The sequence below is a fragment of the Leptidea sinapis genome, chromosome 5 (genome assembly GCF_905404315.1).
Source record: "Leptidea sinapis chromosome 5, ilLepSina1.1, whole genome shotgun sequence".
In the NCBI taxonomy this organism is placed as follows: Eukaryota; Metazoa; Arthropoda; class Insecta; order Lepidoptera; family Pieridae; genus Leptidea; species Leptidea sinapis.
Genome location: NC_066269.1, coordinates 13,366,682 through 13,379,341, shown reverse-complemented (window position 1 = coordinate 13,379,341; position 12,660 = coordinate 13,366,682). Strand labels below are relative to the sequence as shown.

The 12,660-nt window shown below is 34.2% G+C and overlaps 1 protein-coding gene across 5 annotated transcripts in view; it reads left to right on the top strand.

Annotated features, from left to right (window-relative positions):
* Positions 1–11,810, top strand: part of LOC126980151 (GRAM domain-containing protein 2A-like) — a 109,568-nt gene extending 97,758 nt beyond the window's left edge. For all 5 annotated transcript variants that reach the window (XM_050829735.1, XM_050829737.1, XM_050829736.1 and 2 more), the window contains 4 exons: positions 1,703–1,829; positions 4,920–5,080; positions 6,879–7,001; positions 8,297–11,810. In XM_050829735.1, the coding sequence (XP_050685692.1) occupies positions 1,703–1,829; positions 4,920–5,080; positions 6,879–7,001; positions 8,297–8,395 (510 nt within the window). In that variant the 3' untranslated portion in view covers positions 8,396–11,810. The remainder of the gene's footprint in view (positions 1–1,702; positions 1,830–4,919; positions 5,081–6,878; positions 7,002–8,296) is intronic.
* Positions 11,811–12,660: the final 850 nt, after the last annotated feature.

The window sequence follows — 12,660 nt, the reverse complement described above, 5'->3', positions numbered from 1 at the left end:
TTCAATGGAATAGTAGATTGTTAACCTAGGGTCGAAAGAATCAATTCCCGAGGTAATTTAGACTATAGTCCGAGTAGGAATTGATTCTTTTACCCGTGTTCACACTTTACTTTTCATTTCGAATATGACGAAAATAAAACAAGTTGTTTATCTAAACGATTTATTGATAATATATCATAATATTAGTAGTACCGTTTTAAAATTAATTGTCAAATTACGACAATTTCTTTTTAAATTTTAAATATTGAACTCACCGCGTAATTGTTGCGGCTTATTCCGCTCAAAGAAGTTCACACTGGCTGTTTAGAAATTCACATGGCCGCAGCTTTTTTTAATTACTTTTTTTTTACATAAAACTCTTCACAGCTGAAAGCAGTTCTATTTTCGAATTTCATTCCGGCCCTTAGGTGGGAAGTAATTTGTATGAGTTTTTCCCTCTCCATGGAGGGAAGCAGCATTTTCCACCCAATAATCAGATCAAGACAACATTACTTTCCGAGTATGAGAAATTAAAAAGTATTTCAATTGCTCAGTCTGATTGTAAATTCTTAAGAGGGAACGGTTCATTCTATTGTTATCTCAGCATGAATGTATTTGTGATACCGTAACGAATCTATGATATATAATATATGACGTCACAAACGGTCACGTTTCATTCTATTCCCATTCGTTTGTTTAATTTTTCAACTTGTGTCAGCTCAGCAATCTATTGTTTCTCTATTTCAATAAACGACTTATAATAAAATATTTTTACAGTTTAATGAATGAAATCAAGGATTGCTTTCAGTATTAACTATAATTACCATTCAATTATTATTTATATTATCTCTAGTCTGTTTATTTCTGTTACAACTTACATTTCTTCTAACAACAAGATTACAAATATTTTGCCTTTGCCATAGCAAATTCTGTTATGGTATTTACATAATTATTACTTTTGGTGTGTGACTTAAATCTTTCCATCGTTTAGTATTGATTGAATTCTTTGCTTTAAAGATTGACTTTTTTTTTCAACAATAAACTTGATATGGATGTGAAATGAATTGAATGTATTGGCGCGATTTATAATAAAATTTCTCCTTGCTTTTTGTTTCTCTTAGCTTTCCTAATCTAATGGCGTGATTTATTTTTAAACTTCTTGATTTGTATCTCTCCTCTGGCTTTCCTAATCTGAGTAGGCACCTTCACTTGACCTGGCCCCTTTTCCGTGCATCCTCCTGATGGGAAAGTACGCCTAAGTTGACCTTTTCCACTACGTTCATCCACACTGGATCTATATGTTTGTGTAGTCAATCCTATATATATACAATGGAGACAATATATATATAGCTGATGGTAATTGATACGTACTGCCTATTCCAATGCAGTGCCGCTCAGGATTTTTGAAAAATCCAAAAACTCTGAGCGGCACTACAATTGTAACAATTGTAACCTCCGCGCTCGTCACCTTGAGACAAAAGATATTTGCCCAGTAATTCCACTAGCTACACCGCCCTTCCCACTCAAATACAGTAATGTTTACACATTACTGCTTCACGGCAGACATTACCAATCTCTACTTTACCAAAGCTAAAGAGCAAAAGAGATAACTATAACTAATAATAAGAGATAATTCAAGGTTACACTTGGCAGCAAATTTTTTTTATTAGTAAGTAGTTAGTGCTCCAAAAATCATTGATATATTTTGGATAAAATGTTACAGGATATTCCCGTGTCGGAGGTGGAAGTATCAGAGTACTCTCCAGAAGACGACAGCAGTTCCGGAGGAGCCGACCACGTGGATTCTGTCAAACCTGTACGAGTCGAGCCAGAAGCAATCATATCAACATGTAAGTTCTGCATTATTGATTACTTACAGACATGGGCCAGTGGGAGGCTCCTTTGCACAGGATGCCGGCTGGATTATGGGTACCACAACGGCGCCTGTTTGTGCCGTGAAGCAGTAACGTGTAAGTATTATTGTGTTTCGGTCTGAAGGGCGCCGTAGCTAGTGAAATTACTGGGCAAATGAACTTAACATCTTGTCACAAGGTGACAAGCGCAAGAGTAGTGGCACTCAGAATTTTTGTGTTTTTCAAGAATCCTGAGCGGCACTGCATTGTAATGGGCAGGATGTATCAATTACTATTAGCTGAACGTCCTGCTCGTCTAAGGTGCATGGTAATGGTATAAGGCACATAATTTAAATGGTAGTTTGATTTTGGCGTTCATAATTTAATTTTCAGTGATTTAAATTTTTTTTAACAAAAAACAACCGACTTCAAATCCACTATTCCAAAACAATAGATATATTATGCACTAAAAAGTATAAAAATAATTAGGTATTTTTACACAATCTAATTAATTAATCTAATTCTATTTACGATTATGTTTATTTTGGGATCGGTGTCCTTCCGCAGCGACCCGCTCTCGCCTCCTCACGACTCAAGCACATCTCACCTATTCCGACACCAAAAATTACAATCGTAACTAGAATTAGATTGTATAAAAATACGCAATTATTTTTATACTTTTTAGTGCATATTATATCTATTGTTTTGGAATAGTGTTTTTGAAGGCGGTTGTTTTTTTTTGTTAATTTGTTTGAATTTTTTGATTTTTAGTGAATTTGTAGTACACTAACTTACAGTTTGTCTAAATATATGTAAATATACTAAATCTATCAATGCAACAATGAACGTAAGCGCTTTGCAATTTGATTACAGACAGTTAGAAATTCTGTCACAGATCGCACCCTTACTGTAAGTCGTTAAGGAGTCCCATTGATCATCATATTCGACTACGACAGCATAAAAAGATTCAGCGGAGTATCGTTAATTTGCTCCTAAGAATTGAAGACTACCGTTAGTTTGTCATGGATTCCGTAATCAGAACCTAACCAAACTCTCACCAGACTATCTTTAAAGAATATCCATTCCAATAAAAATCCAATAAGAATCATCGAAATCGGTTGGCGCTATATTGAGTAATTCGTAAATTTATCATCCACATACGTATAGCAAATTTAAGACTTTATGGTTTTCTCATGGATGCCATTGTCAGATCTGGACCAAATTACAATGGGACCACACGGGAAGCACCAGCTTTCAAATAAAAAAAGAAAAAGTTTCACCCACTCGAAAGTTTTGAGGTAACAAACATAAAAAAACATACTGACGAATTCAGAACCTCTTTCTTTTTAAGTCGGTTAAAAACCTGTTTTGAATAAGAGCCTGCTCGATCATTGTATTATTATTAGTCAGACGGTGAATCATCAAGGCAATGAACATTTATAAATACTTGATTGCTAAAATGATTGATAGTGTGGTTACCGCCTTTACGATAGTATAGATAAGATATATTATTGTGACTTGTTCGTCTATTTATTGGTGATATGAGTGGTTACGACCAATGTATTAGAGACAATACATAAATAATTAATCTAACGACCCATACAGCCGAATGGTTAGTGACCCTGACTACTAAGCTAGAGGTCCCGGGTTCGAATCCCGGTAGGTGCAAACATTTATATGATGAATATGGATGTTTGTTTCCGAGTCATGGATGTTTTTATGTATGTTTAATTAAGTATATTGTATTAAATATATCGTTGTCTTGTACCCATATTAACTATAGGCTATGCCTAGTTTACTTCGTCATATAAAACTTGGCTTCGTTTCACTTTGAATATAAGTGAAGTGTCATCCGCAAACTATATCAACTTGTGTTTTTTTTCTAAAAGGTTAGGTAGATCCTTTATATAAATTAGGAAGAGGAAGGGTCCAAGAATAGACCCTTGTGGTACCCCCATACCGAGAGGAGTCCCAGGAGATCCTGCCATTCACCTCGACCCTCTGAATCCTATTATTTAAATATGAGATCAGAAGATCGAGTGCAGATCCTCTTATACCATAGTGGCATAGCTTCCTGACCAGCGTTGAATGTTGTTGTCAGCATTCCACAACCCCGCGTTTTGCAAGAAATTTCTTGCCTCGCACAGCCACTTTGTGAAATCAATTACCGGCTGCGGTTTTCCTAAACCGATACGACTCAGGGACCTTCAAGAAAGGAGCATACTCCCACCTTAAGGACCGGCAACGCATCTCTTGACATCTGTTGTTGCGGATGTCCATGGGCGGATGCCTCACCTCTCCCCATCCCGTGAGCTCCTTGTCCGTTTGCCCCCTCCTATATAAAAAAAAATATAACCATTAGAACAACATAATATAACAGATCCAAGATGGCAAATTCTAAAAGGTCGGCCATGTAATTTTTTAATAATAATGTTTGAAAAAAGCGCAGTGTAATGTCTCGTACTGGACTCTGAATACTGGACTCGTACGGAACTGTTCATATCACTCGCACTTGATCGGTTTTGAGTTTCGAGCGCTCGAATTCAAAGAGTTCGTGGATGATTAAGTTGGTTGACTTTTATATTTAATAATATGAAAGTAATACAAGGAATGTGTAATATTTAGATAATTTATAATTGAGTTTAGAGTAAACCTCTATTTTGTCATAACAAATCGCGAGTTTAGGCGTAGCTTGTAACGCACACTAAACTAATAAACCTGTTTCCATCGGTTGTCTAACAGCAACCAGTGGGCTGTGGCTCAGTCTGTGAACAGATACCACAACAACGCCTACTTCTGCCGTGAAGCAGTATTGTGTAAACATTACTGTGTTTCGTTCTGTAGGGCGCCGTAGCTAGTGGAATTATTGGGCAAATGAGACTTAACATCTTATGTCTCAAGGTGACGAGCGCAATTTTAGTGCCGCTCAGAATTTTTGGGGTTTTCAAGAATCCTGAGCGGCACTGCATTGCGTACCAATTACCATCAGCTGAACGTCCTGCTTGTCTCTGGCCTTATTTTCATCAAAAAAAGCCAAGAGCCTTATTAGACGTATAAAAATGATGTAAGGTTTAAAAAAAATTTCAGCAAACGCGACAGTGATCCAGCCCGCGTTGTTAACTGGCAGCGTGGCTCAGAGGCGGCACGAGACCCCTCGCTGGCACTGGCTGATCGCATGTCTGGTCCTGATGCTGGCCACCTCGGCGCTCTACCTCACGTACCAGCTGAGCTGCCTCAACGATATCCACGTGAGTACTGCACATTCTACAAGGCAACGCTCCTGTGTGCGTTGCGAGAGAATGCGGGCTGCGGTGATCACTTAACATCAGGTGACGCTTAACCCATACGCTCTTTTGTACTCCCATTCTATAAATAATACTACACGCCAGGACTGTCTTGCGCTTTTTTTTGTCCAAGTGCGCTACTTGTTTCCGCTGCGGTGGTAATATAAGATATGCTGTGATTATTTCTCGACCAATGAGCATTCAGTTCTCGCGCCTGCCCACCTCTGTTGACTGATGATCTATGTGACTTTTTATTATATTGCTCGGTCGACGACTGCCGCGTCACTGTCCCACAGATTAAAGCTGCATATTTACAAGCACACGAACACAGCGCCCCGCGCCTTGATGACTTGAAGTATCTAAATCTATATTGTACACCCCACTATACTGGGTTTCCCATAATAGACTACCCATTTTATATTATAAATAAATTCCCTACGAGATAATAGGTGTTGTTCTCTGTGGGATTATTTTCTGTACTCTATGGGATTTTAGTAAATTTTTAATCAAGTAGGTGATTGTCACAAATAAAATTTGCTTCTTCGGTTATTAGGATTTTATTATAGGCGACTGTGAATTACTCCTTGATGTAAATACGAAAATTCTTGACAAAATGCTAACCTTGCTTGCTAAGGTGCTGTGCCATTTGGTATTTATAGGGATGAAATTTTAAATCCCTTTGAGGAATTCGATCTAAGCTTCCCTTCGCTTATTAGGATTTTATTATAGGCGACTGTGAATTACTCCTTGATGTAAATACGAAAATTCTTGACAAAATGCTAACCTTGCTTGCTAAGGTGCTGTGCCATTTGGTATTTATAGGGATGAAATTTTAAATCCCTTTGAGGAATTCGATCTAAGCTTCCCTTCGATATTCCTAAGATAGGGATTTGTCGATTTGCGCCTTCTTCTCTCTCAGAGCGCCATTCGTTTCCGAAACGGTAGTAGTATCTAGAACATTAGAAATGACATCAAAGAGAATTCTAAAGGAATCAATTTTGAGAGAATAAATGCCTTTTCATAATTGCCAGTCTTTTAAGTCTGGCAGACTTTTTAGGACTTCTCCTACGCGCATGACCCCTATTGTTGTTATTAAACTGACGCCGGAATGCACGCACAACATCTTCTATCGAATTGTTTCCTATGTAAGTTTCTACACAAAATACACGTTGTTGCACTGAGTAATCTATTAGGGACTACGCGCACTTATTCAGCTCCTTTCAGCTTTTGTCCATAGAAAACAACAATTTTGTATGGTGTACGCTTCGATTCAGTTTTTCGCGTCCATTCTGCTTTCGCGACAAACCAGCATAAAATGAGGATATATGTGTTTTTATTATGCGAATGCTATAGAGATCATTCGGCGCTGTTCGCCGTCGAATGCGGCGGAACAGCTCTTTACAGGGATGGTTCGCGACTCCTTGTTGCGACCGGTATTGTTCCTGCATTGATTTGACGTAAACATTATGCACGCAAAGATTAAAGAGTGCAGACGTGATTTAAAGTTCCTTACGCGGCTGATAGAAGCAGAGCTGTATAAGTGTGACCAAAATTGTTCAGCGAAACGCGAATGGAGCTGAATAAGTGCGCGTAGTCCCTTATGGGGAACCCAGCATGTGTGCTAAAATACGTGGCGATCAGATCAGATATTTCCACTGATAATTTTTAGTTCTAACTCGGATCTTTTTCTATCTTTTCCTTGTCATTATCACGCACTCTAAGCACCCTAAGACATGAGTTTATATGAGAGTGGTATCGGCAGGATGTACCATCGCTATCTTCGTTGTCGGGAGAGGACGTGGTTCGGTGGCGTGCGCGACTTCACGGTCGAGCCGCCGCTGAGCTTCATGCCTTCCTGTCTACCAACCTGATGCTGCTAGCCAAGGTAATCCATACCTAAATATAATTATATCAGCTGATGGTAACTGTTGCGCCTGCCGCTATGATAATATTCGATTATGAATGTCAGCTTGACGTGTTTCAAATCAAATCATCTTTATTTGCAAGATAAGGTGATAATAAGATGTTGTTGGCTTATAATTAACACGTGCTCTTATCCTAACCTATAAGGCATGCAAACTTATAGTGGAATACATAGTCTGTTCACGTTTTAATTTCTGTAACAATTATAATATACTGTACTATACTAAAAAAAGATATACATCCCAAGCAAACTTAAATTAACATCAATCATAGAATAGTTATTATTTCATAGGATTATTCATTTTAATTTATAATATAATGTCATTAGCTACACAATGATATTGAGTTCAGTCGAAGTTAATTTTTATTATTTACTATTTTATCGTCAAGAAAATCTTTTCATGAGTAGTATGTTTTTTTTATTATATAAGATTTGAGTGAGTTTTTAAAGTAGAATATATTTTCGCGCTTAATATTGTCAGGTAACTTAATGTTAATTGTTGGTCCCGTGGTTTACAAGCGCTACGAACGTCATGAACTGTCATTTGACATTTTAAGCTCAAGATATATGATTGATTAGATAAGATATCCCAATTAATTATAACATTTATTTAACGACTTACTTTGTTAGTACTGTTTTATATAATTACTAGCTGACCCAGCAAACGTTGTATTGCCGATATTAAAATCGCGATACAAAAGTAACTGTTGATCGTAGATAGGTGAAAATTTGAAGTTGTATGTATTTTTTAATGCTGACTCATAATCAAACAAATTTTAAAAAGTGTCAAAAATTTTTTCGTGTGGACCACCTTTAACATTTACGGGGATGAAATCGATATTGTCCGATTCCCAGACCTACCCAATATGCACTCAAAATTTCATGAGAATCGGTCAAGCCGTTTCGGAGGAGTTCAATGTTTAACACCATGACACGAGAATTTTATTTATTAGATAACTATAATTTTAGAAATAACTATAATAGCATATTGATCTTTGGTTAACTTGATTCGTGTAAGTTAGTTGGCACTAGAGTAGTACCAACTAGCAGTTGGTAGCATAATCACTGTGACGGTCGTACGGTATAAGCTAGAGCGCTCAGTTCGAGAGAATACTACACATTGTGAATTGTTATCTAAGGTAATAGTTATTAGTGAAAAGTGTAAAATACAGATATTTCAATTTAAAGTTCGTTTAAATTACCAACCCCTTCTACATGAATAATCTAAGATTTAAACGTTATTTATTGTATTTCAGGTTCGACAATCACTAGAAGCCCTCTCGGGCGTCATATTGACGGACATGGCTGACGGCGACGGTGGCGCCACCGTACCTAACGATACCAAACTCAGCTAACGACGCTTGTAATGCTGTGAGACTCAGTGAAATCCAGTGTTACTCGTGATATTGTAATCAGTCAAACTTTCGACAGGTTATCTATTGTTTAGCGAAATTGTATGATTGTGAACGAGTGATATGTGTGAAAATAGTTTCATTGTAAGTTATGTTTAATTTTAATTAGCTTTTGTATGCAGTTACTGTGATCCATGATTTTTTTTGTATCGTGCTAGCTACTAGTAAGGAATATGTTTCCAAGAAACAAAATAGAAGTAGTTTTTAGTTCTTTGTCTTATTAATAATGTCCGCGCTTATTAGAAACCTTTTTAAGTTTTTTTTTGTAAGTGTTAACTCATATTCAATATAAAAAGACTATAATCATAATATGCTTCGGTTTATATTCATCTATGACATAAGAATTATTTTTTTACTAGCATATTGCCAAAGATTGTATTACATTTATTGCTAAAGGTTGTGGCTCGCAATCATAAGAACGGAGAGTGGTATTGCCGATATCACGCGCTCTCTCACACTTATGAGACGTCGATGTAAAATATTTGCATGCGGTTTTTTTTTTAATTAACGCGGGTACGATACTGAAATCACAATAGAGTTAACCAGTGTATACATTAGACAGTCATTAACATCAAGTAATAATCAAATGATATTATAACCTCTTATTAGATTCATAATTGATTTATAAAGTTGACACAATACAGTGATTTTATTAACTCAGTTATAAAAGCAGATTATCCAAAAAGGAATCAACCTTCACCCATCCGTTTAACAAATTAAAAGTGTTTTATATCAAACTAGCTGATCCACAAGACGCTGTTCTGTCAAAAAAAAAAAAAAAATGTATTTACTATGTCATCCATATGTCATCGCGGACTTTTCTGGAGACCTATTTATGATACACAATTCCATCATACAGTATTTTATTATATCTCAAAGGGCTTAGACAGTGTTTTTGTTGAAAGCTCCCCGATGGTTTACTTTTTCCGACAACACCAACAAACAAATACCGTTCATATATATACAAAAACTTTCCTCAAGAAGCACGCTATCTATAGGTGAAAACAGTATGACTATCGGTGCTGTAATGTTTGAGTTTTACGCGAACAGACAGACACGGCGGTGGACTTTGTTTAATTATGTGTACTGATTTACTATGTTCAAAAATATTTCACAAGTGTCTGTGTCTAGAGCCTCCAGAAAATTCTGTCAAGACTAATTATTGATACTAAGTAATTAAAAATGTTATAATAATTATTTTATTCTTAACAAATTACATTCTATAATGTGTGAACCCTTCTATTATAACTTTTCAATCTATTTCTAATCTATTATTGTGGGATTATAGTGACATCATAACATATAATTTTTTCTCTACTTTTTCCTTCTATATTTTATTTAATTGTTGTTACATATTACTTTATTTTAAATAATTTTCTATTATATTAAATATTAGGCGAAACTTTTCTCACTTCAAGTGATCATCTGTCTCTTCGATTGTTTCTTATTTGAACATTTAAATTTTCCATTTATATTATGTAACAATGAGATTTTATATACAAAAAAGATCTTGTTGCTAACTAATGAACATGCATATGTTAGTTTAACTATTAGATTAGCAGGTAGTAGGCAGTAGTCAGATTGGGAAGCTTAAATCTGTTTTGAATTCCGCATGCATTTTTAACTAATTAAAGCCTTGGCATAATCTTTTCAGAGTTACCACTTTCGATATACTTGTTATTTTTTTTTTTATATAAAACACCTTTCACCTAATAAATGGGTGATGGTTGCTTCCTATATAGATATATTATTGTGCAACAGAGTCCAAAAGCATGTATCAAATGTATAGCAGGATACTTACTACTGTTTTCCACTTATTGATTATTGAGATACTTATTACCTAATCAAAGGGTATTTTTCAAGTTCACTTCTAAATAGGGAGTAATAGTAATAGCTTGAAAGGTTGACAATTTTGTAACTCTTTGGTTATGGCACAAGAACTAAGTGCTAACAAAATTATAATAATAGTTTAAAAAATCTAAAAAAATACGCTTTTATAGAAAATCCCACAAAAAAATAGAAAATAAATCTTAATAAATTTGAATTAAAAATAGTCTAAAAAAACTGATATTATTGTAAAAAAAAGTGTGGGGTGCATGGTATCAATAGTTATAAATATTTTATGAACAGATATGAGTAGAAGGGTTATTTTGATAATATCCTGAATTTTGATTCTGATTTCTATGAAAGCGTATTTTTTTAGTTTTTTAAGCTATTATTTTTTTTTGTTTTTCATTTTTTTTTTGTCATATTGAATTGTCATCGGCCCCTTAATAAGTATGGAAAAGTTCGAGGGGGTCATAATCATGTTGAAAGATTCCCTTACATACTAAACATACGTATGAACTTATAAAATAGAAAGGGCAAAATGAAGATGTACCCTGATTATATGGTGTAATTTTAAATATTGTTGTCATAGTTAGGTAACAGTGTAACAAAACACAGGTCTAGCCATGTTTAAATTATTGTTTTTGTAATTCAGTTAATTTTTGTAAACAGTATATGTCTATCTATAATCATAATATGTTTTAGATTCAATACTGGATAAGGTTTGGGAAAACCAAATTTTTTAAACAAATAATAACTTAAATTTCAATGATCAAGTAACTAAAACACTTCTTAATCATTGTACTAATAGAGACAATCAATTTAACAAAACTATTAAAACATTATGGGCTCTGGTGTTAGCATGTAATTGTGAATACATTTCAAAATGGTATATTTCAGTATGTGTTCTAAATAACATGGAATAAAAAAATGGTAACAATTCTAGTCAATAGTGAATACAATTTAAAACTGTTGTAGAGTTAGCAAAAAAACCAAAAGATTTCGCCTGCAATTCTGCTATTCATTTGACCAAATGTCTCATTAATTTAATACTGATTTTGTTGCACACATTACAGCCGCGACGCCATTTTGGATTCCTTTCTCTTTTGTCTCTGCTTTTGCTTTATTTCCATAAATTACCTAAACAGTATATACTTAATGCCTTTTTAAAATAATCATTCAATCTAATTCAGTCTGGTAACTGTAGATAGTTTGAATCTAAAATAAATAATTATTAACGACCAAATTAGTCAGGTAATAGCAAAATTATATTCATTTTAAATTTTAATGAACTAGAATTAAAAATTAAATTAACAACTTACTCATGGCATACGATTGTTTAACATAAAATGTTATTATTACTACAATACTGATATCAATGTATAGTTAAATGTAGAGTAACCTAATAAATTAATTGTTATTTATTCAAGTATAGATATTTGTTATTTAATCGTAAGAAGATTGTGTAAAAGCTTATAATAGATAATCAAACTAGGAAAACATTCTCAAACAAAGTATATATATATATATATATATATATATATATATATACTAACGTCAATGACACGAGGTAAAGAATGTAAACCAAACAGACTGTTACTGAGTTACTTTATACTAAGTAAACTGTCATAAATACTGCTGATTCGGACTCTTTCGACAAATCATATTAGTCTAATACAGACGACAAATTAGGGATTTCAAAAATTGTATATAATTTATTCTAATAAAAATGTTATGAAGCCCTGAAATTTAGTTAACATTCTTTATCTTGTCTCAGTGGCATTACTTCCCAGTATAATATATTGAATTTATTTTGTTTTGTTCACTGTTGTTGTAATTTGAAGATTAGCCCATATTGTTTTGGCTGAATTATATAATCGTACATCCCACTTAAACTGTTCATGTTCGATGTAACATTCTACAGGCGGGCTTATGTTATTGAAATAGTACAGCTAGGTATAAGTGACACTCAATTGACAGTTTCTACTCTTGCCCCACATCTAAGCTACATTAAACTCATATTTTTAACAATATTTCCCTCTCAATGTTACATTAAGAGTGTTAAAGTAATTGTTTCGACCTGTGACCCATATCTTAGTCACATTAAACTGATTATATTGTCATAATAAAATAATATAAAGCAGGTACATGAATCAATCCGTTGCCCTCAATACCTTTATACCCATATACCAGTGGATATGTACATTACTAATTGTATACTTGTACCAAAGTATTATGTGAATAATTTTCTTGCCACTTGGGTGTAGTCAAATTTGTATTTTGGTCATTTTATTAACTTTATGAATTAATTGTGTAATCTACTTATAATTTTGTAAATTGTAACATATGCAAATATTAAATTGAATATAAAAATATATGAA